The sequence below is a fragment of the Muntiacus reevesi genome, chromosome 1 (genome assembly GCF_963930625.1).
Source record: "Muntiacus reevesi chromosome 1, mMunRee1.1, whole genome shotgun sequence".
NCBI lineage: Eukaryota > Metazoa > Chordata > Mammalia > Artiodactyla > Cervidae > Muntiacus > Muntiacus reevesi.
This window is the reverse complement of record NC_089249.1, coordinates 33,904,940-33,920,154: the sequence shown is the minus strand read 5'-3', so window position 1 is coordinate 33,920,154 and position 15,215 is coordinate 33,904,940. Positions and strand designations below refer to the sequence as shown.

At 33.9% G+C, this 15,215-nt stretch overlaps 1 protein-coding gene across 1 annotated transcript in view; it reads right to left on the bottom strand.

Moving 5' to 3' along the window:
- Window positions 1–293: 293 nt before the first annotated feature.
- Window positions 294–15,215, bottom strand: part of SLCO1A2 (solute carrier organic anion transporter family member 1A2) — a 52,884-nt gene continuing 37,962 nt past the window's right edge. Inside the window, exons 11-14 of the mRNA XM_065921923.1 lie at window positions 13,755–13,927; window positions 6,102–6,166; window positions 5,439–5,556; window positions 294–584 (exon numbers count right to left, since the gene is read on the bottom strand). Of these exons, the coding sequence (XP_065777995.1) occupies window positions 368–584; window positions 5,439–5,556; window positions 6,102–6,166; window positions 13,755–13,927 (573 nt within the window). The 3' untranslated portion in view covers window positions 294–367. The remainder of the gene's footprint in view (window positions 585–5,438; window positions 5,557–6,101; window positions 6,167–13,754; window positions 13,928–15,215) is intronic.

The window sequence follows — 15,215 nt, the reverse complement described above, 5'->3', positions numbered from 1 at the left end:
ATCAAAGCAGGATTTCAATAGAATTAAGTAGATTTTCATAATAGGAAATTTTAAAAAATCATTTGGAAGATATGTGGGAAATATTTTGTTTGAGTTAAAAGAGAAATTGTTGTTTTAACAATTTAACATAAAAATAAACCTGTGGTTCTAATGTCCTGTTTTGTTTATAAATGTCTCTCTGAGGAAAATCTCAAATGCCATTGTTGCCTCAGAAATACTATCATGAATATTTTTTCTCCTTGAGTTAAAAAAAAATGTTGACGTTCTTAAAAATAAGGAAAAGTTATCTGCAGTACCTCTACTGATTTTAAAGATGATTAAGTCGTATTGTGTTCTCCAATTTTGGAAAGCATGACATAAAAGAGCATTATAGCTTTGTTTTCAATTCACCATCATTCAAAACTTTGGCATTTTGATCCATTTCCTTGCCCTCATTTTCCTTCCCTGTAAACTTTGCCACAAGCATAGTTTCTGAAGAGGCATTTTCCTCAGGTAGTCGATACTTCCTCAAAATAAAGAGGATCAAAAAGGCTGGAATATAGCTTGATCCTCTTAGTGCTGCTGGTAATCCAAGGTAGATGTATCTATTTAAAAAAAAAATTAAAACATATTAAAACTTATGAAGATACTGCAGTGAATAATAACTAGCTTTGCATATTTTAAATTATTAATATTTTACCCCATAAGGACAACAGCAGCTAATTGTTTTGCATGTCAGCCTTACGAATGAATCTCATGAATCTTAGGATGAACCTCATGAGCTTTCATTCGCTAGCTGATGAATTCTAACTTTTGTTAAAAATGATTTGGGAAATTTTTTATCCAGGAAAATCAAAATTTATTTTCCTCTTTTTAATCTTTTGTTACTATTTTTATTTTATCTTTTTACATTAAATACACTTTCCAACTTAAATTTAATACTGACAGTGATAGCAGTTTTATTTCAATGTTTAGCAAGAATGCTTCCAAAGAAGCACCACTAATTGTAATATTTACTCCTGTGTTTCCTTAGATGATCTTCATCAGGTTAAGGAAATTGCTTTCTTTTCTGAGTTTGCTCAAAGTTTCAGTTTTGAATTTGTAAAATATCACCAAATCATTTCTCTGTATGTAGTTAGCAGAATAGCCAAGACTATTATTATTATTCTGAGCAACCTCTATTTGTTAGTTTTTACACATTAATAGATTCAATTTGTTAACTTTTTGCATGCATAACTAAAATCAGCTTGTACTTTTTGCCTTGTACTGAACTTGTCTAATGTCAATATCAAGATTTCATTAGCTTTATAAAATGAACAGGGAAATTTGCCCTCTTCTTCCATGTCTAAGAATAACTTGTATAAAGCAGGGATCATCAGTTCATTGAAGGTTTGTAAAACTTGCCTTCAAAGCCTCTGGACTAGATGCCTTTGAAAGATGAGAATTTGTGACGCATTCACATTTTTTAATGACTATGAAAATATTCATGTTTTCTATATGTGGTAATACATATTTATCTAAAAAACTCTCTATTTAATATGCTTCCAAATTACAATGCTTAAAATTCCTAAGTATCTGTATTTAAATGTTTTCCATTTTTAATAGTGCTTATTTGTGCCTCTTCTCTTTATTTGCCTTTCCAGATTGCTATTATTATATTTTTATCTTTTCAAAAGCACAGCTTTTTGGTTACTTCTATGGTCTATAGTCTATTTATGAATTTCTGCTTCTTGTATTTATTTTCCTAGTCCTAAGAATTTTCTGTTATTAGGAAACATATTAAGAATGAAGGAAAAAAAGATCTAAACGTATTTATACTCATCAGCCAGGTTTTTTAAATGATTAAATTTTGCCATTTTTGTTTCAGACCAATTTAAAAGATATTAATACATTTAATTCCTCTGTGTATTCCTATGATCCTATTATAGTCTAACCCACTCCAGATGTAATACTATGTTGAATTTTATGGAATTTGTTCCTACTTTATTTCTATAGCTTTACAAATTATGCATGTATTCACTCATACTTTATACAATTATTGCATATATTTTACATTTTAAATAATTGGCATAATGTTATGTTTTTATTCTCAAACTTTTTTCTATCAGTCCACCATTTTAAAGCAAGGCTTATACATGTAGTTCTACATTGTTGCTTTTTAACTATTTAACTACATTGCGCATATGAACATAAAAGCAATTGTTTTGCCCCTTTTCTGTTAGCCATTTCTGTCCTCTGTAACTTTAAAAACCTAATTATAGTAAAGAAATCACTAAACAATTGAAACCAATTCCTGACTTAGGCTTTCTTGAATGTACACCATGTGTTGCCTAACCTGTTGACTCTTTTCCTAGATAAAAAGAGGTACGAATGAAGAATTAAATAGTTAAAAAATGATAAGCTCTCTGCCCCCCAACAGCCCTTTTGGCAATCCTGCAGGAAGATCATTCAGGCAAGATAACACCTGAAGAGAGAGTCAGCCAGTCTGCACTCAGTGGAGAACACAGAACCCACCCTCCTGCCTCCATGATTCACTGAGATCCTTCCCCCCAATATTTTTCCTTTAAAAACAGTCATGACTGAGCAGAATCCTTGGAGTTGGTCTCTGGACATGATCACCTTCTCCCAAGATTGGCAGCTTTTCTGACTCAAGCACCTTTCCTCTCTACCAACACTGCCTCTCGAATTCCTAGCAACCAAGCCTGAGTTCGGTAATAGACACACCGCAGCTTACTATCCATTTTCCTATTGGACACTTTTGTTCAGATTTTTTTCTAATATTAATAAAACTGCAATAAACCTTGGTTGACATGTCTCCTTGTGCGTGTGAGCAAGAATTTCTCTAAAATATGTCTAAGGATTTTAGAGGATGCAACTTAGTAGAAAGAAACCGACTCTTTGTGACCCCATGGACAGTAGCCTGAACCAGACTCCTCTGTCCATGGGATTTTCTCGGCAAGAGTACTGGAGCGGGTTGCCATTTCCTTCTCCAGGGTATCTTCCTAAGCCAGGGATCAAACCCAAGTCTCCTACATTGTAGACAGACGCTTTACCATCTGAGCCACAAGGGAAGTAGACATCTTTTGATGCCTGCAACTTAGTAAATATTTCCCAAAGTTCTTTTCAGTAGTTTTTATTCACCACCAGCAGTGTATGAGAGTTCCTGATGCTCACGATTTATGTTCTATCATTCTTCATTGTGTACAGTGCCTTTAATTACAAATAAGTTTTTAGTTTTATAAGCAGTCACATTTGCCCATTTCTTGTTCTCTAGTTTGCCTTTTTGTTTCAACTCAAACCCAAGGCAATAAGGATCATAAAGATATTAGGATCTATGGTTGTTGATAATCTATCACTATTGGTCTAATCATATTTCTTTATAAGCCATATGTTTATTCCTCTGGGTTGTGCTTATGTTTTATTCTTAATTTGAACATTTGTAGTTTCACTTTGATATGTACATTTAGTTCATCCTACTAGGCATGTAAAGAGCACTTTTGATCTGAAAATGTATGTCTCTATTAAATTCTAGGAAATTCTAAGCCATTAATTCATTAGTTTATCTCTGCTATTTCTTCTGCTCTCTGTTCTGAAAATTTCTGAGATATATCTTTTAATTGCTAATTGATCTTTAAAATTACTAAGGTGGTTATTTTTTGTTTATGAGTTCAAATCATTAGTTTTCATTCCAGATAATTTCTACAATAACCACTTTCAGTTCACCAATTCTCATTTTAACTTATGTGGACTTGAAATTTATTATCTATTTAGAATTCCTATTATTTCAGTGTTATCCATTTAATCTCTAATATTTCCAAGAGTTCTTATTCATATTCTTATTTCTGCTAGAATTTTTTTTGTTATTTCTTATTCATTTTAATGGGTATTATGCGATCAACTTATTTTTAATCCTATTGAGCTGGTTAAACATCTTATTTTAAAGTTTGTCAGACTCTTACATTAAAGTAAATTTAATCTGGAATGAAGTCATGTTTCAACTGGTAATTTATGTGCTTGTCATTTTTACTATTGAATTTATTCATGTATTTTAATGTTTTAGTTTACAAGCTCTTCTTGAGTATTTTGTTGTTGTTTGTCTATTTTGGTTTTCTTTGCTTGCTCTGTCTCTCTGTATTTACTTCTCCAAATCTGCTCATTTTCCCGTTGCTTTTCCCGCTTCCCAGGTTCTTAGGCCTTTCCTAGTTTTTTTCATAGTGATACTAGAAATAATCACAGAGGGAGCAGATCATTTACTCTAGTTCTTGGGTGTATCTGTGTCTTATTCCCTCCTTAGTATCACAGCAATAATATGCAAAAGATTTTTTTTAATCTGTTTTACAATGAGATTTCTATTATTTTCCTATGTTTGCTGATAGTTGGGTTAAAAAAAAAATCACTATATATATAGCATAGTCAGATGGTTTAAATCTTCTATATCCTCATGAATTTTTCACCTGTATTTTATATTCACTTGTTGTAAAAGTGTGTTGCAATTTTCTACTCTGTAGATTTCTGCTTGTAATTTTGTGAATTTTTGTTTTATATATTTGAGGTTATAGTGATAGATTTATATGGGTTCATGATTGTTATATATTTTTGGTAAAGTATTTCTTATATTAAGTAATACCCTTTTTTAATTCTGTGATTTTTTCTTACTTTAAATTCTGTTTGCCTTATAGTCAATATAACTGAGGAAAAGGGAACTGATGAAAACATGAATCTCATTCTGTCTGCTCTCTTCACAGTTCTTGACGTATATATCCTTTTACTGATCAAGAGAAGACCTTAGACTCTTTTAGACAATACCAAATCATTTTTTAGTAATTAAAAGAGTTTTCTTACTGCCCATAGTGAGCAATTAAGACAAATCTAAACAAAATTCAGGTCTCCAAATGTAAGAGAATCTGAAAATAAAGAGAAAAATGGAAGAGTTTTGTTCAAAACAGGTTGATATCTGATGAAATTTCTTCAAAATCAGATCTATATTTACAAAAAAAAGACTTGAAGAAACATGAAAAATACTGTGTCAGTGAAATTTACTAAGGGAGAAAAAATATTTTAGAGATCAGAAGTGGATGGCCAAAGGAAGTAAGGATTTAAGCTAGTAAAATGCTGGAATGATGTAGGATTAAACGAGGATACTTGAGAGTAATATAACTTCGATAGGTATTTACTGCACAGACATGGCCTTCAATAATATACTGATTGCAACCAATTTAAGGAACAACCTTTTGAAAGCCACCTGTGCTTATATTTATCAAGTGCTTTGAAAATATTGAGGAAATAAAATGAATATGTAAATAAGAAATGGAGATAGTATCAGTACCTATTTTGTAAATAAAACCAAAAGTAGTCCAGTCACTTGACAAAGAAAGTGTTAGACATGTACCATGGTACCATGTACCATTTTATACATCATCTCTGCTTAGAAAGCAATTTTTTAAAATTACTATCTTTACCTGAAGCTGGTGGAATCATATATCCTGCATGCCCCTGACTCACCACACTTCAAAGTTCCCCAGTGTAAACATGTGGAGTCCACCAAAGCTCCAAAATATATAGGTGCAGGAATTCCAGCTACAATTAAAAGGAAGAAAGAAGAATCCATTAGCAAGATAAGAAGATACGTTGTTTTGTTTGAAAGTATTAAAATTTTCTCTATTTGTAGAACAGTTTAACAGAATATAAATATACAGCTTTAAATTTTACTGTTAGAAACTAGAAGTTACTTTTACAGTCAAGTTTCTAGATTAAAAAAGGTAAGTAATCAGATGGATAAAGGCAAAATAAAAAATTATCAGTAGAGAAAACCATTGAATTGATGATTATTTATACTTTTTTCTGCAATATTTTGGGTGAACCACAAGCACACTTTAAAGCATTGCCCCTTTGCTTTTCAAGTGTATTGATGAAAAGTAGAATGTCAGGTAGGTCTTTTTCAAGTAAAAGGAAGAAGTTTTCCATTTCTTCTTGTTCTTTATTCTCATACTAATTACAAAGTGCTATTTACAAGCAGAAGGGATATTCGCTAAATTGTTACTCTGAGGGAGTAACAATTTACTTCATTTACTTGGCGTTTAACAGCAGTCTGATGTGATATTGGGAAAAATAACTATTTTTACCAAGTATTCGTGTACAGAATGCATGTAATCCCACACCAAGAGACTTCTCTTCAGGCTTGACACACCTAAAAAATTAATGAATTCATAAATTTTAAAACTACCATATTTTCTTAAAACAACTGTTTGTATGCTAGTAATGCATTGAGCATTAGCAAATTTTCTTGCATACTCAAGTCTTGGCTATTCAATGCCTAATTATTCCATTCATAAGTTTCACAGAAGCCCCACCTCTGGTCTTTGGCATTTTATTCATCACACATTTTGCTCACTCATTTCTATCATAAAGTTATCAGAGAAGAAAACATTTAATATCAATTGATTTCTACCCCTGCATCCTCTTCTCAAAGTAGTTTGTGATTCTAATGGTTACACCTTTAACCTCAAACCAACGAAGAATGCAATGTTAGGTGTATTTAAATTATTCATATTAACAAAATACAGAAAAGCCAAGGATTTACATAAGTAAATGTAAACAGAAAAGAAAACAAGAATAAAAGTTTTCCAAGGAAAGTGATTTAAAAAGTCCAAAGCAAACATATTTTAAGTGTTTTGGTATCTATTTAAAAGCTGCACAGATTCATCCATTCTTTCTAAAAATTCCCCCACCTTTTCACCATTGCCTGAAATTCCTTACATAGACATTGTGTGTGTGTGTGTGTGTGTGTGTGTGTGTGTGTGTGTGTGTGTGTAAGTCACTCAGTCATGTTCAAGTCTTTGGAACCACTTGGACTGTAGCCTGCCAGGCTTCTCTGTCCATGGAATTCTCCAGGTAAGAATACCAACTCAGGGATCAAATCCAGGTCTCCTGCATTGCAGGCAGGCAGATTCTTTACCACTGCGCCACCTGGGAAGCCCTTATGTATAAAAATAAAGACTATCATTTCCATTGGAATTTTCTATGCTCCACTCACTTTAGCATTAGCATGGCTATCTGCTCAATGAATTCACTTAGAGTTTTCCTCTGTATTCCGTTCCCTTCTTTGACTAACGAAAGCTGAGAAAATGTAAGCAAATTTTTACACAAAAGGACACAATATATTTTTAGCAAAACATCATATTGCTTTTTACCAATTATCTTACCAATTATCATATTATCTTCTTACCTTGCTAATGGATTCTTCTTTCTCCCTTTTAATTGTAGGGAGAAATTCTCCCTTTAATTTAAACTGGAATTTAAATTTAATTTCTCCCTTTAATTTAATTTGAATTCCTGCACCTAAATATTTTGGAGCTTTAGTGGACTCCACATGTTTACACTAGGGAATTTTGAAGTATGGTGAGTCAGGGACACGCAGAATATATGATTCCACCAGCTGGCAGAATAGGTAAAGATAGTAATTTTTAAATTTTGCTTTCTAAGCAGAGATGATATATAGTTGACAGAGCTGACTGTGGCTCAGATTGTGAGCTCCTTATTGCCAAATTCAGACTTAAATTTAAGAGATAGGGAAAACCAATAGACCATTGAGGTATGACCTAAATCAAATCCCTTATGATTATACAGTTGAAGTGACAAATAGATTCAAGGAATTAGATCTGATACAGTGCCTGATGAACTATGGACAGAGGTTCGTGACATTGTACAGGAGAAAATGTCCACTGTACAAAAAATGTACAGGGATCAAGACCATCTCCAAGAAAAAGAAATGCAAAAAAGGAAAATGGTTTTCTGAGGAGGCTTTACAAATAGCTGTGAAAAGAAGAAAAGCCAAAGGCAAAGGAAAAAAGGAAAATTATACCCATTTGAACACAGAGTTCCAAAGAATAACAAGGAGAGATAAGAAAGCCTTCCTCAGTGACAATGCAAAGAAATAGAGGAAAACAATAGAATGGGAAAGACTAGAGATCTCTCCAAGAAAATTAGAGATACCAAGGGAACATTTCATGCAAAGATGGGCTCAGTAAAGAACAGATATGGTATGGACCTAACAGAAGCAGAAGATATTGAGAAGAGGTGGCAAGAATACAAAGAAGAACTATACAAAAAAGATCTTCATGACCCAGATAATCACAATGGTGTGATCACTCACCTAGAGCCAGACATCCTGAAATGTGAAGTCAAGTGGTCCTAAGGAAGCATCAGTACAAACAAAGCTAGTGGAAGTGATGGAATTTCAGTTGAGCTATTTCAAATCCTAAAACACGATGCTGTGAAAGTGCTGCACTCAATATGCCAGCAAATTTGGTAAACTCAGCTGTGGCCACAAGACTGGAAAAGATCAGTTTCCATTCCAATCCCTAAGAAAGGCAATGCCAAAGAATGCTTAAACTACTGCACAATTGCACTCATCTCACATGCTAGTAAAGCAATGCTCAAAATTCCCCAAGCCAGACTTCAACAATGTGAACTGTGAACTTCCAGATGTTCAAGCTGGTTTTAGAAAAGGCAGAGGAACCAGAGATCAAATTGCCAAAATCAGCTGGATCATCAAAAAAGCAAGAGAGATACCAAACATCTACCTCTGCTTTATTGACTATGCCAAAGCCTTTGACTGTGTGGATCACAACAAACTGTGGAAAATTTTTCAAAAGAGGGGAATACCAGAGCATCCAACCTGCCTCTTGAGAAATCTGTATGCAGGTCAGGAAGCAACAGTTAGAACTGGACATGGAACAACAGACTTGTTCCAAACAGGGAAAGGAGTGCATCAAGTCTGTACACTGTCACCCTGCTTATTTAACTTATATGCAGAGTACATCATGAGAAACGCTGGGCTGGATGAAACACAAGCTGGAATCAAGACTGCAGGGAGAAATATCAATAACCTCAGATATGCAGATGACACAACCCTTATGGAAGAAACCAAAGAAGAACTAAAGAATCTCTTGATGAAAGTGAAAGAGGAGAGTGAAAAAGTTGACTTAAAGCTCAACATTCAGAAAACTAAGATCATGGCATCCAGTCCCATCACTTCATGGGAAATAGATGGGGAAACAGTGGAAACAGTGGCAGACTTTATTTTTTGGAGCTCCAAAATCACTGCAGATGGTGACTGCAGCCGTGAAACCAAAGGTACTTGCTCCTTGCAAGAAAAGCTATGACCAACCTAGACAGCATATTAAGAAGCAGAGACATTACTTTGCCAACAAATATGTCTAGTCAAAGCTATGGTTTTCCCAGTAGTCATGTATGGACATGAGAGTTGGATTATAAAGAAAGCTGAGCACTGAAGAATTGATGCTTTTGAACTGTGGTGTTGGAGAAGACTCTTGAGAGTCCCTTGGACTGCCAGGAGATCCAACCAGTCCATCCTAAAGGAGATCAGTCCTGAGTGTTTATTGAAAGGACTGATGCTGAAGCTGAAACTCCAATTCTTTGGTAGCTGATTGAAGAGCTGACTCATTGGAAAAGACCCTAATGCTGGGAAATTTGAAGGGGGAAGGAGAAGGGGATGACAGAGGATGATACTGTTGGATGGCATCACTGACTCAATGGACATGAGTTTGAGTAAACTCCAGGAGTTGGTAATGGACAGGGAGGCCTGGCGTGCTGCAGTCAATGGCATCGCAAAGAGTTTGACTTGACTGAGCGACTGAACTGAACTGAACTGACGGACATTTTCTTGGCATAAGTGTTTTACTATCTTAAATAGCTCTTCAGCACAAAAGAGTGAGATACAGTTGACCAGTTCACTATCTAACACTGGTTATTTAGGCAACAACAATGATTTTATTCAGAAGGAAGTAGTTAAAGTCAGGAGACCTCACATGACCCTCTTGCTCCCATGGTTACCATTTAATGTAGAAAATATGGTATTTAAATTTTACTGAAGAGTTTTTCTTTCTCCTCCACCTCTAACGTACCGCCTATGATCTCACAAAAGCATGAAATCCTTATAGCTAAGAAGTTACAAGACAGAAATAAAACTTCATAGAAAATATTAGCTAAGGTAAAGCTAAAGCTATGGAGAAAGCAATGACACCCCACTCCAGTACTCTTGCCTGGAAAATCCCATGGATGGAGGAGCCTGGTGGGCTGCAGTCCATGGGGTCGCACAGAGTCGAACATGACTGAAGCGACTTAGCAGCAGCAGCAGCTAAAGCAATACTTGGAAGAAAACGTATCATTTTATATCTATTAATCAAAATGAGCAAATTATGTAAGTGTTAAACTCAAATAGTTAGATATAGAACAACAGAAAAATGCCCCAAAAGAAAAAAAAATTAAATAAATAAAATAAAAAGCAGAAATAGATGAAATAAAGAGCAACAAAACTAAAAATTGATTCTTTAAAAAAGAAATTAAAACCATCCTCTGGCAACAATGATCAAGAAAGATAAAAAGAAAACGCAATAAACAAAATACAGAAAAAATGGAAAACCCTTCAGATACATTAGAGAATATCAGAATGATCAAAGAATATTATAAACAGTTATACAGTAACATCTGATATAAGTGTAAATGGAAAATGGAAATAAATGCTAACATTAAATTGAAATGCTATAATGAAATATTTATGAAAATAATAACCAAGTTTCACTGACCAAGTAAGCCCAAAGTACAAGTAGTTTTATGAGTGAGTTCATAAAACTTTCAACAAATAGATATTTAATGTAAGTAGTTCCAGAAATTGAAAAATAGAAAATTTATCAATTCATTTTGTGGGCCTAGAATGATTCAAAAACAAACAAACAGAATAGAAAATAACATTCATGTTTTACCAATCAACATAGATACAATAGTTTTAAATAAATTACTATTTAAATGTGACTAACTATGGTTTTTCTTAGACGTCCAAGCAGTTCAACATAGAAAAATCTATCACTTTTTTTCACTACACTAAAAGTACTGAATTGGAAGATTATATGTAAATTTTTTCCTAGAAAAAGAAAAATAGTAGTTTGATACTGATTCTGTGATTAAAAACTCAGAAACTAGATGAAAATTATATACTAAAAATCTATAGCAAGCATCATATCTAATGGAAAAATTTTATATGGTTTCCATTAAAAGTAGAAAACAACAAGAATACTTATTATCACCATTACAGTTTAACACAGTCTTGGAGGTCCAAGTTGATGCTAAAAGAAAATTTTTTTAAATCTAAGATGCATAAGCTTTAGAAGCAAAGAGATAAAACTCTCCTTGTGTGCACATATTTTTATTAAAAAACCTAACAAAGTCAGCAAGTTACCAGAAGAAATAAGAAAAATTGCTGGATAAATAGTAAATGTTAACAAATCAACAGCATTTCTCTAAACCAACAATAACCAACTAGAAAATATAAGAGAAAATAGTACCTTATTAAATTACAAATAAGCCCATATCCATATATATATATATATATACACACACATATATATGTGTGTTTGGATATAAATGGGTACATATACAGTTGTACATGGTACATTTGCTGTGTTTGTGTGTGCGTATATATACATATATATATATATATTTTGTGTGTGTGTATGTGTAGTATCTATACAGGAAATTTAAAATAAATGGAAAAATATTTCATGGTCACAAATATTTGAGTTTCTTTAATTAATATATATAATCCATACAATCAAAATTCATATGTAAGTATGAAGATTCATGCATCAATAGCTAAACCAATTTGGGGGGAAAAAAGGAAGAATGAAGGTGAAAGTGATGAGTGGATGAAGAAGAGCTACAGTATGTGATATGAACCTATGCAGTGTCACTACTTTGAGAGCAGACAAATAAAACTCTGGAAGCATGAAAACATCCTGTGTTATATAAAAACTTTAAATATGATGAAGATGGCACCATGAATCAATGGAAATAGGACTTCTTATTTGTGCTATGATGTTGGGAAAACAATTGTTTGGATAAAAATAACATTGAATATCTCTCTCCCTTTCACCACACATAAAGATAAACTTATGCTGATTAAAAGAACTAGGTAAAAGCTATATAACTGGTAGGATAAAATTTAGGGGAATATTTTTATAAATTAGTAATATAAAACCCTTTTCAAATGTGACTCCCCAATACATAAACTCTAAGGCAAGGAAATTGTCAGATTTCAGTACAACAAAAGTTAGGGTTGAATTTCACAAAAAAAACTATGAAAAAATTTGAAGAAAAGATGAGAGATCAGGAGAAGATAATTGTATCAAGTAAACATATTAGATTAACATCTATAATTCACCAGAAAAGTATAAGAATTATCATGAAAATGGACAAAAATAATGTATAAGCATCTTGAAGTAAAAGTACCTAGTAGCTAGAAAAAAGTTTAAGGAAACTCCTAAACTCATTGAATCAGGAAATCACATATTAAAACATCAGTAAGCTACCATCTAATACCCTTTGGAAGAGTAAAAGTCAGAAAGTTCAGTAATTCTAAATATTAGTGATGCTATGAAAGTGAAAATGAAAGTCGCTCAGTCATGTCCAACTCTTTGAGACTCTAGTTCATGGAGATCTCCAGGCCAGGATATTGGAGTGGGTAGCCTTTCCCTTCTCCAAGGGATCATCCCAACCAGGGATCGAAACCAGGTCTCCTGCATTGCAGGCAGATTCTTTACCAGCTGGGCCACAAGGGAAGCTCAAGAATACTGGAGTGTGTAGCCTATCCCTTCTCCAGGGGATCCTCCCAACCCAGGAATTGACCCAAGATCTCCTGCATCGCAGGAGGATTCTTTACCAACTGGGCTATGAGGGAAACCCAATAAGGAGGTATGAGCTGATGGTATGAGAATAACTCATAAATAATAGCAGTATTTGGTGAATTTATGTTTGCATGTGCATTTTGAACCAAAACAAATTTGTAGCACAGTACTTTTTCTGTGAATATAAAACACAATACACAACAAACAGTATTTTACAAAGGAAAGCATGTATTTAAAACTGTATGTCTATCATATTAATGTGGATGCCTATGGTGATAGGAAGTGGGACATGGAATGAAAAAAAAATAAAGTAAAATAAATTAAGAGAAAAACCTTACCCCACCTAGGACAAACTATGAACTGAGAATTACAATTAATTTAACTCTTCTTCAAGATGAAGAAAACTATGGACTTCTTAAGCTATGTTTAAAATTGCTTATGAGTCATGAAGATGCTGTCATTGAAAAAGCTTGTGTGATAAACCTAAGGTTACAATCTAGCTCTCCAATTTCCTAGCTTTAGTAAGCCCTTCAACATTTGTGTCTCACAAGAGCCTCTTAAAACAGTTGAGCATTCATTATTATATCCATTTTTTTATTAAACAAAAAAAAAAGAGCTCAGAAAGATCAATTCACGTGCCTTTCCCCTACTGATAATAACTGGTGAAACTGGGACTTCCAACAGCTTTTAATTCCACTGTCCTAATACATCAACTACAGGAAATGAACTATAGGCAACCATTCTTACCTAGGAAAATGACCATTTCATATGGTTTACCCTAAAATATAAATGTGTCTCTTTTTCTGGTAAACCATAAGCATTTGCTAATTTAACTCTAAGTAATAAGGTAGGAAAGATAGGGAGGGAAATACCAGCAGATGAACATTTAAAGTTGCTAACTTAAAAATTTTTGTAAAATTCAGCAATGCTTATTTGGAAAATCTTAATAAGTGGTATAATATATTAGAGCACCAAGTTCTTAGATACTGTGAGCTTCAAGTGAAATTTCGTAGAAAAAGCTTCCATACTAAAATAACCAGAAATAAACCCAAACAAAGAAAATAATTCTTGTACCTCAGGAGAACCATATATCCAGGTATGGCAGATAAAGAATATAGGAAACTACTGAACACGGACAAGATTAAAAAGTACTGCAGCATCATGGAACAGTCCTTTCCTTTGGCACATAGCCCAAGAACTGCAGATGAATTTCCTGGTGTTCGTATGCAGCTACAATTTTGGAACACCTGTCAAAAATAATATATTACCTTATGTGAGGAAGGAAACTCCTGAACACAAATCTTAAATATTTTCTTTTCCCAGTTAGATCAAGATAGACGTTGTTTACTCCCTTTATTCTCATATCCTTTATGATCTGTCTCAGGATTACAGCATGTGACAAAACATAGAAGGGTGGTTTCCAAAAAATGGTACTTCTTTCTAAATTTGTTAAGAAATTTGCAATAACTCAGCTGTCCTAAAGTCATGCTTTTTACAAACACACACTATTTTGACATACGCTAAATATGACAAATAAAATTTGCTTCAGAATGCCCAATTGAAGTATTTAGATACTTACCAATAAACAAAGCTTTGTTTAAAATAACGTTTATTTCACAAACAGAATAAAGTCAACCCTTTTTGAATTCTTACGTTCCCAGGTTTTAATAAGAATCAAAATTTATATTTTATTTTGATCACCAACCAAGATTTTAAGTGACACTTTTTAAGCAAGAAAACATGCCCAATTCCATCTTCTTAAAAAGCTGTCAGGATGTAAAAAACACAGAAAGCGCACGTGTATATACACAGAAAGAAGGAAAAAATAGCAAAACAATTGACTGAATAATTGAGATCAAAACTACTAACTCTATCTCAGTCGAGAGTATTATTTTTCAGTCTAGACAGTTTTAAATGAAGTTGAGTAATCATGTCAATTGCTATGAAGCTAAACATCAATACTCAGGAATGCTAAAGCGTTCAAATAAGATCTAGGAAGTTAAAGTGTAAACCAAGTGAACATACACAGTAGGTCCCCCACACACGAACCTTCAAGTGTTGAACTTTCAAAGATGTCAGCCTGCATGCACACCTCCAATCACGGAAGTTCGTTCGTGTGTCTGGCGTACACTCACGTGTGTGTATCACTTACAGGAGGGTGTGCTTTTGTGTCCTTTACTGTGAAAGTGAAAGTCGCTCAACTCTGTCCGACTCTTGGCAACGCCATGGACTATACAGTCCATGAAATTCTCCAGGCCAGAATACTGGAGTGGGTAGCCTTTCCCTTCTCCAGGAGATCTTCCCAACCCAGGAATCGAACCCATGTCTCCCGCACTGCAGGCGGATTCTTTACCTGCTGAGCCACCAGGGAAGCCCAATATCACACAGCACGGTACAGAGTACCATAGTGCAGTATCTTTATTTCAAGCACGGCTTGTCTGGAAGCACGCGTTAAGAGCAGCGATGATGTAGCTTGTACTGCTAAGAAGCACCACGCAATAACGATGGAAGCAAAAGCGAAAATAATTGAGAGAG